General features: G+C 42.1%; 2 protein-coding genes across 2 annotated transcripts; one reads left to right on the top strand and one right to left on the bottom strand.

Annotated features, from left to right (window-relative positions):
- Nucleotides 247–6265, top strand: LOC8059578 (ubiquitin-like modifier-activating enzyme 5). The gene is made up of 14 exons (XM_002452097.2): nucleotides 247–540; nucleotides 651–716; nucleotides 833–946; nucleotides 1444–1572; nucleotides 1748–1816; nucleotides 2201–2347; nucleotides 2463–2499; nucleotides 3022–3104; nucleotides 3346–3420; nucleotides 3898–3972; nucleotides 4615–4701; nucleotides 4780–4895; nucleotides 5573–5622; nucleotides 5707–6265. Exons 1-14 carry the CDS (start codon nucleotides 262–264, stop codon nucleotides 5844–5846), a joined length of 1467 nt encoding a protein of 488 aa, XP_002452142.2. The 5' UTR covers nucleotides 247–261; the 3' UTR covers nucleotides 5847–6265.
- LOC110434804 lies at nucleotides 11369–14071 on the bottom strand. Its single transcript, XM_021459531.1, has 3 exons — nucleotides 13445–14071; nucleotides 13045–13192; nucleotides 11369–11622 (listed from the first exon to the last, which is right to left on the bottom strand). Exons 1-3 carry the CDS (start codon nucleotides 14069–14071, stop codon nucleotides 11369–11371), a joined length of 1029 nt encoding a protein of 342 aa, XP_021315206.1.

Below are 16399 nucleotides of genomic sequence, written 5' to 3' on the forward strand. Positions count from 1 at the left end.
TCGAGAAGCATTCCACAGGGTCCAGCGGAAGTGGTATTTGGAGGGAAACGGAGCGGGCGAGCAGCAGCCGGGTTCGCAGGATCGGCAGGCAGACGGACGAAGGATTTTGTTGCACCACTTTTTAGTTTTTTTATTAGTTGTAGGGTTGTAGGAGAGTTGTAGGAGATAGGAGATTAGGGCCGTTCCGCCTGCTAACATGTGGTCCGAGAGTGCGGCCCATACGGCCATATACTCACATCGTGAAGACAGAATCTGTGGGCCATGAGCCAGAGCGGCACGAGAGCGCTACCAAACGGGGCCGGCCACGTCACGTGGAATGCGTCATCGGTCCGACACTCCTGCTGCTTTAGACTTGCGGCCGTCTCTGTCATCGGCCACGCACGGCGGCGGAGCATAGGCGTAGCAGCAAAGCAAGCAGCGGAGAGACGCCGGAGAGGAGAGCGGCGAAGAAACATGGACAAGGAGCAGCTCGGCACGCTGCTCCGCGACCTCGACGCGCTCCAGCAGCGTCCCGACGACCTCGCCTCCACCATCCATCGGGTAACCCCTCCCACCACGCTGCACCATGGATCTCGGCAGTTTCTACAGCCATCTCCCCCTTCCTCCTGTGTGCCTTTCCGATTCCTGATCCCGGCTCATCTGATTGCTAGATGCGGGAGCGGTTACTGGCGATGATGAATCCGGCCGCCGGCGCCGCTTCTCGATCCAAGATCAAGGTACGATCTGAGGGCTGATTTCCGCGTTCAGGCGCTCTGCGCTGTGCAAATTGGGAGTGCTATGGTTTTGGACAGATTGTGGGTTTTACTCTGTTTGCGCGAAATTGGGGATGCAGGACATGAGCGCAGAAGTGGTGGACAACAACCCCTACAGCAGACTTATGGCGTTGCAACGGATGGGCGTGGTGGAGAATTATGAGCGCATCAGGGACTACTCTGTCGCCATCGTTGTAAGCATCCTTCTCACCTGGTTTAGCATCGCTAGTCTTCACGCTTAGTTACATCAGTATGGAATTTCGAAATTGGCATTTACTTCCATCCTTGAGTAGAGGAAGCCTCTCCATGGTACTAGTATGCACTGAAAATGTCATTTGGATTTTGGATATCACGAGGCTCAATGGTTTCTTGGGACCATGCTAAGTCGACTATCTTCATCTGTATTGAAATCAGTCTATGTATACCATGTACTATGTGCTTAATATGGAAAATATAGTTATATTTCCTGGTTATTTTTTTTTGAAAGGCTTATAGTACCTGTTTAGAACAACCAGCTATTGAGCTACTGTTATTTCTGCATGTTGATATATTTAAGACAACAATTCGAAGTTGGAAAACATAAGATAATTTGTAGCTTCATCACACCATACATGAAAATATAATTTAGCACATATAGATGAGGAGATTCAACTCAGAGCAAACCTCTGATTCGTTGTCATTATGTTTACAGGGCATAGGTGGTGTTGGTAGTGTTGCTGCTGAGATGCTCACTAGATGTGGAATCGGACGCCTGTTGCTGTATGACTATGACACAGTCGAGTTGGCCAACATGAATAGGTTGTTCTTTCGTCCAGAACAGGTAAGCTTCCAGGAATATGTTATCCGTTTGCCTTATCTCTTCTTATTTTATCGTTGTTTTTTGTACACCAAGACATTTTTTTCATGTTGTCGTACTTATGTTTACTGCTCTGCAAGACTACAAGAGCATAATTCAAATCAGATCGTGACTATATTCAGTCCATATACTTTGATAGGTTGGAATGACCAAAACAGATGCTGCTGTACAGACACTTTCTGGAATAAATCCTGATGTTGTGTTGGAGGTGAGCAACTATGCCAGTATCAATATTATCTGTTATCCTTTTTTCCTACATCAGTAAACCAAATCATTTCATTAGAGCATCATTAGCTTTTGGTAGAAGTGACAAATCTAGGGCGTGCAGTTTTTATTGAACAAACCATTCTTAATGTTGTCTACTTTTCATTACTTATTCATCTTCCACTATATATGTATAAGACAAGAAGTTTTTGTTGTCTTGTTCGCTCTTTACTATCTTTATTACGTGCTCCAACTTGGTACATTGTCTTATGACAGGCAAAATAGCATTCATGATTTCTAATCTTACGCCGTATTGGATGGAGCAGCAATACCATTGTATTCCTTGTACTTATAAGAAACTGATTCTAACATCTCTTTTCTACTGTAGAGCTACTCATTGAATATTACTACAGTCAAAGGTTTCGATACATTTTTAGCAAGTTTAAAAGCACAGAGCTCTCATGGGCGTAGCACTGGAGTTGATCTTGTCTTGAGTTGTGTCGATAACTATGAAGCTCGTATGGTTGTAAACCAGGTGATTTGTCCACGCACAAGTAAATTATTTGGTCCCTTCTTGTGCCTTAGTTATGTATTATGATGCAGTTAGTTAGTAGGAATTAGCTTATTTGTTCCTTTTACCTGCTTTCCAGGCATGCAATGAGCTTGGTCAGACGTGGATGGAGTCTGGTAAGTTGTAAATCGTATCAATTGGCAGCAAATCTTTCCAGAAACCACATTCCTATTAATGAATAATTAACAACATGCTTATTGCCTACTGTTCTTGTGTAATTCTTCCATTGTATCTTGTTGTATACCCTAATCACAACTCAAATGTGTCAAGCCAGCTTCACTTGTATAGTGTTTTCTCCTTGTTTTGTATCCTTCAGCCATGATACTTGGTCATCAGTTGAACCTTGTGCATTGCTAATTTTTCAAGGCACACAAGGGAAACTGATTTTCTGTCAGGATTCTATTTTACTATCTTACTGCTTAAATCTTTTGTAAGGATGTTCAACATAGTTACACAGGATTATGGATTCAAAGCAGATCTATGCTTCACATAATTCGTTTGGAAAACAGCATGTAATTGCAATCCACAGAAATATACAGACATGTTTAAGTTTTGAAGCTTACTGGATTACAGCCCATTCTTTATTAACTCAGTGTTAGTGATGGTAGAATTCTGAGATAGCTTCTGAATATGTACAGGTGTCTCAGAAGATGCTGTTTCTGGTCATATACAACTGCTGGTTCCTGGTGAAACTGCATGTTTTGCATGTGCTCCTCCATTGGTATGTTTTGCATGGTTCCTGGTTCTTGTTTAATGGTGTGCAGTGTGCTCTTGTGAATTTGATACTTTTGGATTGTGGATGTGTGTTTCATATTGTGATCTCTATTCTCTACCATTTCCAGTGCTGAAATTTCAATGGTTATTCTGGCTTGACAGAGATATCCCCTATGAACTTCCATAATATTTCATTTTCATTTCTGTATCACTTCTTGCTTACTTGTCTTTAATACCTTTAATTATAGGTTGTAGCATCTGGAGTGGATGAGCGTACACTTAAGAGAGAAGGTGTTTGTGCTGCCTCTTTGCCAACTACAATGGTGAGGCGTTGTTTTATCCTTTTACCATTTATTTTGTACTATTGTTTGCCATTGTCTCAATGCTTGAATCAGTGAAATGTTTCAATTATTTGTGTTGTGTAGTGCCAGGTAGCCTTATATGGACCAGTGCATCTTTTCATTAGTTTTGAGACATCATGAATTTTCCTTGTGCTTTGTTTTTCTCATTATATTAAGAAGAACAAAGGGAGTCTTAGAAGACTCATACACACCCAATAAGGCAGGTTTCCTTGCACTCTATAAAGCATGATCAACTTCAATGTACCATGGAAGCTATATTTGTATAGCTGCCTAGTTGTCTTTTATATGTGATATCTACAGTATTTTCTCAACATTGTTGGAAACAACTGCAATCCACTGGATCAAACATTTCATGATCGTGTACTACCACTCTGAGGATGCATTGGAGTCTTTACACTTAGAATTCTTCTTTACGTCTAATAAATATGTTTTTTGCAGGGTGTTGTTGCTGGTCTCCTGGTCCAGAATGCTCTGAAATATTTGTTGAACTTTGGACAAGTTTCCCCTTACTTGGTAATTACTTCATTTTAACTATGGCATTGATAATCCTGCAAACTTCACTGAGGGCTTGTTTTGTTTGGAGGTTTCCATTTCCCCACTAAATACCCCACCTCCCTCCCCCCTGATTAACCGAAGCTTAAGCCCACTTAGTTGCTGATTCATCCACAAAGTCTTCTCTTCTTTACATTCTTCTGACTACAAAACCTGTTTCCTTTAGTTTCTTGCTTAAAATGTGCTTCATATGATATTCTTCCTCTTATTTGAAATGTAATTCCTTTAGGACAGCGACAGTCTCCACTCCCCAATGTGATGCTTTAAATAGTGCAAACTATATATCATGAAAACATTTTCCATGATAAATAATCTCAACCATGCACCAAATTAGTCTTTCGATATATAGATGGGCCAAGTTAAAAAAATTTTTTACTGTATAGAATCCTAAAGTAACTGTTTCAAAAAAAAAAGAAAAGAAGAATACTAAGGTAACCTACATTTGGAATCGGAGGGAGTATATTTGTTAGGGTTAGTACTAATAATTTTGGGCTTGAAAGGTTAGACCACCATGTCTCATGTTAATCCAGTATATCCATCCCTACATTTTATATGAACGTTAGTTTTTTAAATTCTCTTTATCTATTCATTCACGATTTGCAGGGATATAACTCACTTAAGGATTATTTCCCTGCAATGGAAATGAGGCCAAATCCACAATGCTCGAATCCAGCATGTGTTACGAGACAGGTGTTTGTCTTTCCCACAAATTATTGCTATATCTAAATATGAAAACTGATGAAGGATTTCTAACATCATCATTTTCAGAAAGAATATATGGAATCCAAACCTGCTAGAGATGCAGCAGCAAAGGCTAAGATGGAAGCTGAAGCATCTGCAGCAAATGAATGTCCTGTCCATGTAGACAATGAGTGGAATATTAGGTACATCATTCGACATCAACTGAATTTTATTTTTCTCCAGAATAGTGATTTATTGATTTATTTGTGTCATAAACAAATGTGTCTGGTGTTGTGGGTATTTTCTGTGTTTTAATCTGTGCATATGACCCTATGTAAGGTTTTCAGGCCTGGTTTCCCTTGTAAACTAGGCCAATTCTATTCTTCTTAATTGAAAGGTAGAGCTCCTACTATTACATTAAAAAAAGGGTAACAATGTTCGTCCAATATATTATTATTTACTTAAAAGTACTACTAATATGAAACTGATGCGACCTAGTGTTTCATTAGCTACCATTTCAATTCAGTGGGTTATCCACATATAGCTAACTGAGCTAATAACATTGTGGTGGGCCAATGGAACACTGTACCCATGTTCAAAGTTGAGACCGGATAATTTCTTCAGCAACCTCATTAGCAAGATTGCATCATAGTTGAAAATATAGTTCAGATGTTTTGACTAAAAGTTTATGGCTAGCCTGAACTATTTTTTTTAGAGTATATATGATACTGAAACTAATTGGCTAGTACTTCCATTCTGGTGTCATTGTATTTCCAGTATTTTGTTTGTCTACTGTACATTAAATTGACATGCTTGATTCATAAATATCAATAAAGCAGTTTTGCATCATATATGAATTAGAACTGGTATTCTTATGCAGTGTTGTTGATGATGAAGAAACGGGGACATCGAACATTCGAAACACTCCAGGTAAATGAAATGACATTTTTAGATCAGAACAAAGTATATTTTCTCTATCAGCCGCTGACACCTTTTTACACTGAAATTCTACAGATATCCTACCAGAAGGTCTTGTCCGTGAGCTTCCAGATGCTGATTCATATGCAGAACCAGCTGCAGCAGGTAGTTCCAGTGCTATTGATGATGATCTCGAGGAGCTCCAGCGCCAACTTGATGCCCTAAACGCATCTTAGCCTTGATAAGTAAGCTAGTTCATCTGCGTCTCGGTTTCTCCCCAATCCCAACTTGGATGGGGATAGATGATTCACATACCGTTGTTTTTGTCTGTTCTAACGGAGTTGGTAAATTCACCGGATATAGCCTTTATTCATAGCACCATGGTAATCGAAAAAACAGAAAAAGGATAGCTATACTGCTTCGGGAGTTCTGGCTTACAATTTTGGTTGAGAACATGTACATTTCTGAGCCAGGCAACTCGTTGGTACTAATGTCTGAATTTTTGTCGATTGCTAAGAAATCAGAGGTCTCATAGCTTGTTGGTATTCAAAGGTTTGTCTGGAACCGTCATTTGCTTATTATTCAGAGGTTCAACTACTGCTTCCTGTTAACTCTGATGACAGTTTTTATTTGATTGCGAAGTGTTGAAGTTTAATCTCCTGCATCGTATGTCTTCTGAGTTGCAAATTGCAATGCTTCCTCTTGACAAGAGTTGAAACCGCTTTGGATGGCCTGAGTCGCTCTGACTGTGGGTTTGTGAATGTCGAGTGGTGCAACTATGCCCACGCCGATGAGCTTGTCTAGATAAAACTATTTTTCCAATATATGTCTTGACAGTGCAAATTTTTTTGGCAGATTGGGGCAAAGCTTAATTCAGATAGGTAAAACTCCTAGTGAACTGTAATGGAAACAAGGGATGGATTGGAGCGGAAAATAAACTAATTTTTTGTAAAGGATGCCAAAAGAGGAATGTAGGTATGGGCTAATGCCCCCCCACTTGACGGATGGGGTAAAGCAACTGGCTAAAAGGCAGAGCGCGATGCCTAACTGACGAACAGGGAAGGTGGTTTTGGGTTTGCCGACATGTGATGTGAGAAGCCGGCTGGTTGCTGGTTGGAGATGGAGAAGCCGCGCATGCATGCAGGTGGCCGCGTAAAAGTTGAATGCGAGCAACGTGGCTGCGCACAGGCGCAACACAGCAACGTGTGTGTGACGACAGTGTTTACTTCCCGAGAGAAAAAATTTTGCGGCACTATAGCACTTTTATTTATTTATGGAAATTATTATCCAATTATAGACTAATTAGGATCAAAAGATTCGTCTCGTAAATTTCGATCAAATTGTGCAATTAGTTTTTATTTTTATGTATATTTAATACTTCATGCATGCGTCTAAAGATTCGATGTGACGGGAAATCTTGAAAATTTTTGGGTTTTTGGGTGGAAGTAAACAAGGCCTATGATGCTGCCAACTAAGTCGTCCTAGTACGTCTGTAACTGGGTTTTGCAAAAAAGTCGTCAAGCTAGAAATGGATAAATGTTTTCAAAACAAATAGAAAGTGAAGGACGACCGAGTAACATGTTAACTAATCAACGGACGGCAGGAAGTATAATAAATAAATAAATAAATAACATGAATGATGAAACCAATTATATTATTTTATATATATGGACCTCGCGCCAGATGAGATGGATAAAGGAAAAATGGTTTCAGTTTAGGGCCCGTTTGCCCACACACAGGCGACAGCCGAGCGATGCAAGGAAATTGCGTTGGTGCATGCATCAGGGCCGGGGATGCTGTTGGATCGGTTCAGCGCCCATCCTGCACCGGCTTTCCGTTCCTTCCCCTGATTGGAGCACGTGCACAAAGAGCAACGCGATGGAGAGGCCAAAAGAGGCCACTTCACCGGACCACATATTTGCTTTCCTTACCGTACCAAAATTCAGTTGACGTCTTGTCTAAAAATGGACTCCTTCGGTGGCTTACTTATACAAACTTGGAAGATCCTTGGAGGGAAGGTCCTTCTGGATTTTAAATGGATGATTGTTGAACCACGTAACATGCAATTCAGCTCGGCATGCATCATACCAAAAGGTGTCGGCGCGCTCATCAGACATTTTCCGTGCCTAGGATTGATAACTAATTATTATTATTCTCTTCGTCCACGAAAGAATTAATTTATAAAGTTGTCCTAAGTTAAACTTTTTAAACTTTGACCAAATTTCTAGAAAAAAATGCTAAAATTTATGGTATCAAATTAGTATCATTAGATTTATCATAAAATATATTTTGATATGATGCGCATTTTATGTCATAGAACACGTATTTTAGATTTCACTAGTTATAGAAAATATAGTATAAACAGCTATAGTTTCAAATAGGTATACTGTAAAATACATTTCATGAGAATCTAATAACACTTATTTAACCGCTATCATAAATATTACTATTTTTTTTGTAAAGATTTCATCAAGATAAAGATGGTTTGAGTTAGTACTCTAGATACAAGTGCATTCTTTTGGGAATAGAGAAAATATATACATGAAAAAACTATAGGATCAATAGTACACAGTTCAAATATTTTTCTCTTATTTTTTAGAAAGTGTAACTCCAAAGTTCCCAAGAAAACCAACATCCAAATTTCTAGGAAAAAAAATAAACCTGCTTTCGTAAAGCAACAATAATACATGCTGGAGTTTTGGCTCCTTCACATTGAAGAATTGTGTATTAGTAGTTTCTCCCAAGTCCCAACAAACTTCTAATGAGCATGTGGTTTATTGGATTTAACGCACTAGAACCAAATATATGTGTGGTTTCAGTGAATTTTGTTTAACCTTTCAGTGCAATAAACCTATTTGACTGGAATATGTGGCGGCACTTGATCCAACGCATTGCTCTTGACATTCATCCGAATTCCCCTTTCCCATGAAAATAACACCAACATATTGTTGGATATTTAGTCATTTTACACCATACATTATTCCATAAAAACGATAACCAATATAGAAACACAAGTATCATACAAGCGACAGCTTCATATTTGGTACTGCTACTACTTCCAGCAAGACATTTTATGCGAAGTAATACAACTACAATAACAAAATAAAGCGCATAGAGAGTATTAACATTATACCCTAGCGTGGCACTTCCGGTACCCGCGGAAAGTGAGCCACCAGACATGTTGATGTCGCTACCGCCTCCTGCGGTGTTATCGTTGGTGGCGTCATTCCCGGCAGCAGGGGTACTTCTGGTACCGACAACCATCACAACAACATTTGATGAAGGTGAAGCAGTCGCACAGCAGCAGTTGATGAAGGTGAAGCAGTCGCAGTCACGTTGGGACAACAGGAAGCAGTCGCACCGGAAGGTGCTCTCCAAAAACTTAATTTCCCGCCTACCCCGAGCAGAGTACGCTTGACGGGAGAAGTTCCGGAGGCCTGCTACCAGAGTCCTCTGTACTCGCAGAGGCTCTGGTCGGAGATGCAGCACAACAGCTCGAGCTCAAGTGAAGGTGGCGACTGGAGAGGGGAGATGGACCCAAAAGGGATGAATGCTCCCCAAAAACTTAATTTCCCGCCTACCCCGAGCAGAGTACGCTTGACGGGAGAAGTTCCGGAGGCCTGCTACCAGAGTCCTCTGTACTCGCAGAGGCTCTGGTCGGAGATGCAGCACAGCAGCTCGAGCTCAAGTGAAGGTGGCGACTGGAGAGGGGAGATGGACCCAAAAGGGATGAAACCCTAGTCTGTGGACAGGGGCCTTTATATAGGCGCGTCCCTGTCGGCTTCCGCCCGTTAGCCTGTCCGGGGGGATGAACCTAGACAAAGTGGTTGGGAGTTGGCGGTTGAGCAGTTGGCGGCGGCTAGGGTTTCCTCTCGGTTGGGCCGAGTAACAAAACGGCCTCGGCCTCGGCTCGGCGGCGACGGCGGCGCGCGCGTGAGGCTTCCCTGTTCTCCTTCTCAACTTGTCTATTGGAGCATCCCAAGGCTCACTATTTAAGTTGATTGCCTTGCTAGTGATTAATCCATTTGGTACTAATCACTTTTGCACCTAACACTAATTGTGGGCCTTTAAGGTTTTATTGATTTATTAGAATAGGCCTGGCCCATTTACTCTAACAATCCCCACCAAACGTCAAAGGTTCACGTTTATTGCCTTCAGTTTTGAGCTTGTTTGATATACCGGTGTTTCGATGGAGACTGTTAAGTTGAACTTCCATCTAGAAAAGGAGCTTACACTCATTCACAACTGATCAATGGACTAAGCCTTGAATTGACAGTTTTGTGTGAAATGAGGTTCACTCAAATTCTTAACTGATACAAGGCTGCCTAGAGCACCTCCTCGGGTGGAGCATATAAGTCTAACTCCGTGCCTTCTCGTGAGTATCTAGAGATCACCCAAATCTCATAGACTGGGACCAGCAGTTTAACTCACATAGGTGTGTTCCTTGTAGGATGTCCTGTAGGCCAACATCCCTGCTCAAAAGAGCCACTCGGATCACATTAAGGCGTATGCCATCCTTCCTTACAGCTTGGAAAAGAAATGCATATCTGAAAGATTGGGACCTTAGTCAAGGGTCTTTTCCCTCAGTCTCCTCATAGCTTGTTTCACCACTCTAATTCACGGGATCTCCGATCACATAGAGCAGGTTACCACTATAGCAAACTTAAGTGGGTCTCAGTCCCATCTCAACCGATCCACTGTCTATCACGTTACGTGATAGCCCCTTGGTGAATTGATCTTGCCTTGTGGTCTTCAGGTTATCCTTAGAACTGTTCACTTTGATCATCACAGTTTGATTATCACAGTTCATGGAGATGGCGGGCACAGGTTTTTCAACCACCGGCAAATCCATCAGGAGTTCTCGAACCCTAAACCCGTGTCCACTCCCTATGATCCAAGTCTAATTCTTCAACAGTGGCGGTGTCTAGTGCTGCAAGTTCTGCTTCCATAGTTGACCTCGTGATGATGGTCTGCTTGCAAGACTTCCAGGAAACAGCACCACCCGCAAGGGTAAACACATACCCAGTGGTGGCTTTTAACTCGTCAGCATCAGATATCCAATTTGCATCACTGAAACCCTCCAGTACCTTTGGGTACCCGGTATAGTGTATGCCATAGCTTGCGGTTGCCTTTAGATACCGCATTACTCTCTCACGAGCACGCCAATGATCATCTCCCGAGTTTGATACAAACCGGCTCAACTTGCTCACAGCGTATGAGATGTCAGGTCTTGTTGCACTGGCTAGGTACATTAGTGAGCCAATGATTTGTGAGTACCTCAATTGGTCTCTCATGATCCTTTTGTTCTTTCTCAGAATTAGACTTGGATCATAGGGAGTGGACACGGGTTTACAGCACTGTAGCCAAAGCGACTTAGAATCTTTTCAACATAGTGGGATTGCATAAGAGTAACCCCACCATTTTCTCCCTTTTGTAGCTTAATGTTTAAAATCACATCAGCCACTCCCAAGTCTTTCATGTCAAAGTTCTTGGATAGAAAGTTTTTGACTTCCTTAATCACATTGAGGTTCGTGCCAAATATTAGGATGTCATCCACATATAGGCACAGGATTACTCCTTCTCCTCCACCAAAACGGTAGTAGACACATTTGTCGGCCTCATTGACAACAAAGCCTGCTGACGTCATGGTCTTATCAAACTTTTCGTGCCATTGTTTAGGAGCTTGTTTTAGGCCATACAAAGACTTCAATAATTTACACACCTTGCCCTTTTGACCTTCTACTACAAACCCATCAGGCTAATCCATGTAGATCTCCTCTTCTAACTCTCCATTTAGGAAACCAGTCTTCACGTCCATCTGATGAACGAGAAGACCATGAGAGGCTTCCAAGGCAAGTAGTACTCGAATTGTAGTCAATCGGGCCACAGGTGAGTAGGTGTCAAAGAAATCCTCGCCTTCCTTTTGGGTGTAATCCTTGGCCACAAGCCTAGCCTTGTACTTTTCAATTGTACCATCAGGCCTAAGCTTTTTCTTGAACACCCACTTACATCCTATAGGTTTGCAACCATACGGACGATCAACCACTTCCCAAGTACCATTGGACATAATTGAATCCATCTCACTCCGTATCGCTTCCTTCCAATAGTCAGCGTCAGGAGAGGAAATGCTTCTTTAATGGTTGTTGGAGTGTCGTCCATGAGGTATATGGCAAAGTCATCACAAAAGGATTTTGCAATCCTAGGTCTCTTACTCTTTCGAGCGACTCCGTCATTTTCCTCCTCAAGACTTTCAGTAGTGGGTTGTTCAGTGTACTCCACTGGCACAAAAGTATCAGGAGCATCAGGAGCTTCGATCCTCACTAGATGTGCTTGGTACATTTCCTCTCATAGGAAATTCATTCTCGAAGAATGTTGCATCTCTAGATTCAAATATTCCACCGACCCTCATGTCGGGGACTCCAGATTTCACAACTAAAAATCTGTAGCCTACGCTGTTTATTGCGTATCTGAGAAAGACACAATCTACAGTCTTTGGTCCAAGCTTGTGCTTCTTGTTGATTGGCACATTCACTTTGGCCAAGCAACCCAAGTCCGCAGGTATGAGAGAGTTAGTCTCTTCTTTTCCCATTCCTCGAATGGTGTTTTCTCTTTATTCTTTGTAGAAACTCTATTCAGGACATAACTTGTAGTCAATATAGCCTCACCCCACCATTCCTTGGAAAGTTCCGCAGTGTCTAACATGGCGTTGACCAAGTCAGTTAGCGTGCGATTCTTTCTTTCGACAATCCCATTGGATTGGGGGGAGAAAGGAGGCATCCTCTCATGAATAATCCCATGTTCCTCGCAGAATGAATCGAATTCCTTTGGAAAGTATTCACCCCCGCGATCGGACCACAACCGTTTGATTTTATTTTCAAGTTGATTTTCAACTTCGGCTTTATAGATTTTGAAGTAGTGCAATGCTTCGTCTTTTGTTTTTAAGAGGTACACATAGCAAAATCTAGTACTATCATCGATGAGTGTCATGAAATATTTCTTGCCGCCTTTGGTCAACACGCCATTCATTTCGCATAAGTCAGAATGAATGAGGTCTAGTGGTGCCGTGTTCCTCGCCTCTTTTACAACCTTGTGAGGTTTGCGAGGTTGCTTTGCTTGCACACAAGCATGGCACTTAGAACCTTGGACCAAATCGAATTTAGGAATTAAACTCATTTTAGCTAAGCGCGTCATACATCCAACATTAATATGGCAAAGTCGGGAATGCCAAATATTACAATCATCATCATGTCTCACAGCTCTTACCAACAAATATTACAATCATCATGTTCACGACATTACAAGAATCCATCAAAGAAAAGCAGAACAAGCCTCCGCTCTCATAGCTCTTACCAACAAATGTTCCATATCTTGATACAACACACTTATTGGACTCAAAAGCAAGTTTAAAACCATCCCTACACATTAGGGACCTACTGACGAGATTCTTCTTTATGGAAGGGACATGCTGCACGTTCTTCAGCTGCACGGTCTTTTCCGAAGTAAACTTCAGATTGACCGTACCAACACCATGAACAGCCGCATGCGTCCCGTTTCCCGTCAGCAGGGAGGCACCTCGTCCTTCCTGGTACAAAGAGAACAAAGAGCTGTCAGCACATACATGTATATTAGCCCCTGTGTCAACCCACCAATCAGGAGAGTGACAAACTGAAAGAGTTGTTGGTATATAATTACCATACCCAGATCCTCCAGCCTCGCTAACAACTATGTTGACTGTCTTCTTTTGCTGCTTATCCTTGTGGTCCGGGCACTCTTTTGCCCAATGATCAGTGCTACCTCACACAAAGCAGCAGCCACCTTTCTTCTCTTTGTTTGCCTTCTTCTTGAAAGCTTGAGGTTGTGGCCTCACGTTGGGATTCTTGTTCTTTTTGTGTTTCTTGTTGCAGAAGGCCTGAGGGTCCCTCCTCTGCACCAAATTGGCGCTAGTGCCTCCCTTGGTCTGCACTTTCTTATCACGTGTGTCCTTTGCCCTCGCATTCTCCTCAACACGGAGAGAAGCAACTAGATCAGTCACAATAAACTCTTGCCTCCTGTGCTTAAGAGAGGTGACAAAGTCCCTCCAAGTAGGTGGCAACTTAGCGATAATATCGCCGGCCACAAACTTGTCGGGAAGCACACACTTGTTGTTCTCAAGCTCCTTGGCTAGCATCTGTATCTCATGAGCTTGTTCTACCACTGAACGGTCATCGACCATCTTGTAGTCATAGAACTGCTCCATGAGGTACAGCTCACTGCCAGCGTCAGGAACTCCGAACTTGGCCTGCAGTGCATCCCACATGTCCTTGCCCGTAGGCATGTCCATGTACAGTGGTACCATACCCTCATCTATAACGCTAATGAGCGATAGCTTGAGCAGGTTATCTGCCTCAGAGAACTTACTCTCTTCCTTAGCAGAAAGAGGCGGTTCCGTGCGCCTTCCCCTGACAGCATGCTCACAGCGCATAGCGGTAAGCCACAACGTGTAACGGGATCGCCATGTCTTATAGTTGGATCCACCATCCTTTAAAGGTGGTGGCCTCATGGATGCAGCAAAGCTAGCAGATGAAAATGACCAATTAAGTTTTTGGATTGTTGGATATTTAGTCATTTTACACCATGCATTATTCCATAAAAATGATAACCAATATACTAACACAAGTATCATACAAGCGATAGCTTCATATTTGGTACTGCTACTACTTCCAGCAAGACATTTTATGCGAAGTAATACAACTACAGTAACAAAATAAAGCGCATAGAGAGTATTAACATTATACCCTAGTGTGGCACTTCCGGTACCCGCGGAAAGTGAGCCACCAGGCATGTTGATGTCGCTATCGCCTCCTGCAGTGTTGTCGTTGGTGGCGTCATTCCCGGCAGCAGGGGTACTTCTGGTACCGACAACCATCACAACAACAGTTGATGAAGGTGAAGCAGTCACACAGTAGCAGTTGATGAAGGTGAAGCAGTCGCAGTCATGTTGGGACAACAGGAAGCAGTCGCACCGGAAGGTGCTCCCCAAAAACTTAATTTCCCGCCTACCCCGAGCAGAGTACGCTTGACGGGAGAAGTTCCAGAGGCTTGCTACCAGAGTCCTCTGTACTCGCAGAGGCTCTGGTTGGAGATGCAGCACAGCAGCTCGAGCTCAAGTGAAGGTGGCAGCTGGAGAGGGGAGATGGACCCAAAAGGGAGGAAACCCTAGTCTGTGGACAGGGGCCTTTATATAGTGTAACACCCGATTTTAAGAACAAAATCAGATATGCACCATATGTGAGTTTTAGAAGACAAGCCTCACATATAGCTACAAATAAGGGGTAATATCAAAGGACAATGCATAAATTATATAGCGTACATAATAAATTAGAAACAACCTTGGGCAGCAAACATGGAAGAGAACTCCAAAATTCGGGTGTTAACCACTCTACAAGATCCAACTGACTGGTTGATCACAAGCCCAATACTTCTCCTGAGGTGTGGGGGAGATAGCAAGAGTGAGTTCAAGACGAACTCCGCAAGTATAACAACTAGATTATATAGATTCCACAATCTCATGATCAAGGTGAAATAAATAATATAGAGCATTAAACAATAATCAATGAGTTTCTTAACACAAGATTCATCACCCTTAATGTAAGAGTTCCCAAGGCCGCTCATGACCGTGAGCACGGCTAGTATACTAGTTTTTAACACTCTGCAAAGGTTGTGCATCTTTACCCATGAGTCATGATTTACCCTTTCGTCTGAGGTGATCAGCCTCGTAACCCACTACCAAGGTAGGTCGGCAGGGATCACTATGAAGTCTTTCAAAGGTTCGTCTAACAAGTTAGGGCCGCTTGGTTTCGGTAGTCAGTCCATGTGATTCTACCCCGCAGGGGATCCACGGTCTGCTATCCCCCATTTGCGCCACACGGGTAACCTCTAACAAGCTAGAAAAGTTACTCATACTTGACTAAAGCCAGAGCCATTATAGCCCTCATGGTTGCACTTTCATCCCGGTTATCGCTTACGAATAAATCCTCAAGTTGTTAAAAAGTCATTTATCATTTGTTGCTTTATATCAATCTAGTCACAAGATCATGGTCATAGAATTAAAACCCAAATGCTATACTTGCCTTGATCCAATTGCTCCTGCTAGTCCTGCTGATCTTACTTGCTTCCAAAGCTCTAATCTTGATCACCGAAGTAATGCCCACTGTCTAATCTCGATCATCGATTATCAACACACAAACAATCGAAGACAGACATACACGAAGCAAACAAGATTACAACTAGAACAGTACACCAGCAGTAAATAAATTTAAATAAAAGTTTTCCAAAATCATCTACACGCTGCTACGATCATGTCAACGAGAAATTCACGGAAAACGGAGTTACGACGCGAAAGTTACGCTTTTAACGGGATTTCAACAGCAGTTTACGGACTTGTATTTATCTAGGAAACCTAACAGTGGTGAACCTAGACAACAATGATACCAACGCGAAGCTTATAAAATTATGAAACTAACGCAACTTGAACGGATCGAATCAGAGCTAAAACGGAGATGATATGAATTTTCTAAGATTTTCCTATAGAAAAGTAATTAATTAAATAGGGTCACAAAATTAAAATGTTTCAAAATGTTAAACCAAGTTTACTAACACGTAGATCTCGTGATTACGAATCTAACGCAATTTGAACGGATCAATTCGGAGCTAAAACGAATATTTTATGGCCAAAACGTATTTTTGAGAAGACGCTTTGAACTGTGGGTCGATAACCTAAAACTATAGGGACTCTTTAACAAAATTAACC

The sequence above is a fragment of the Sorghum bicolor genome, chromosome 4, assembly GCF_000003195.3.
Source record: "Sorghum bicolor cultivar BTx623 chromosome 4, Sorghum_bicolor_NCBIv3, whole genome shotgun sequence".
In the NCBI taxonomy this organism is placed as follows: Eukaryota; Viridiplantae; Streptophyta; class Magnoliopsida; order Poales; family Poaceae; genus Sorghum; species Sorghum bicolor.

Coding starts and splice junctions, on each gene's coding strand:
- LOC8059578 (XM_002452097.2), top strand. CDS start 262: ATGAGCCAGAGCGGCACGAGAGCGCTACCAAACGGGGCCGGCCACGTC. Junction 2,500..3,021: donor TCAGACGTGGATGGAGTCTG/GTAAGTTGTAAA, acceptor GAATATGTACAG/GTGTCTCAGAAGATGCTGTT. Junction 3,421..3,897: donor CCTCTTTGCCAACTACAATG/GTGAGGCGTTGT, acceptor TGTTTTTTGCAG/GGTGTTGTTGCTGGTCTCCT.
- LOC110434804 (XM_021459531.1), bottom strand. CDS start 14,071: ATGCGCTGTGAGCATGCTGTCAGGGGAAGGCGCACGGAACCGCCTCTT. Junction 13,193..13,444: donor CTCAAGCTTTCAAGAAGAAG/GCAAACAAAGAG, acceptor TCTTTGTACCAG/GAAGGACGAGGTGCCTCCCT. Junction 11,623..13,044: donor CATAAAGAAGAATCTCGTCA/GTAGGTCCCTAA, acceptor GCAAACCTATAG/GATGTAAGTGGGTGTTCAAG.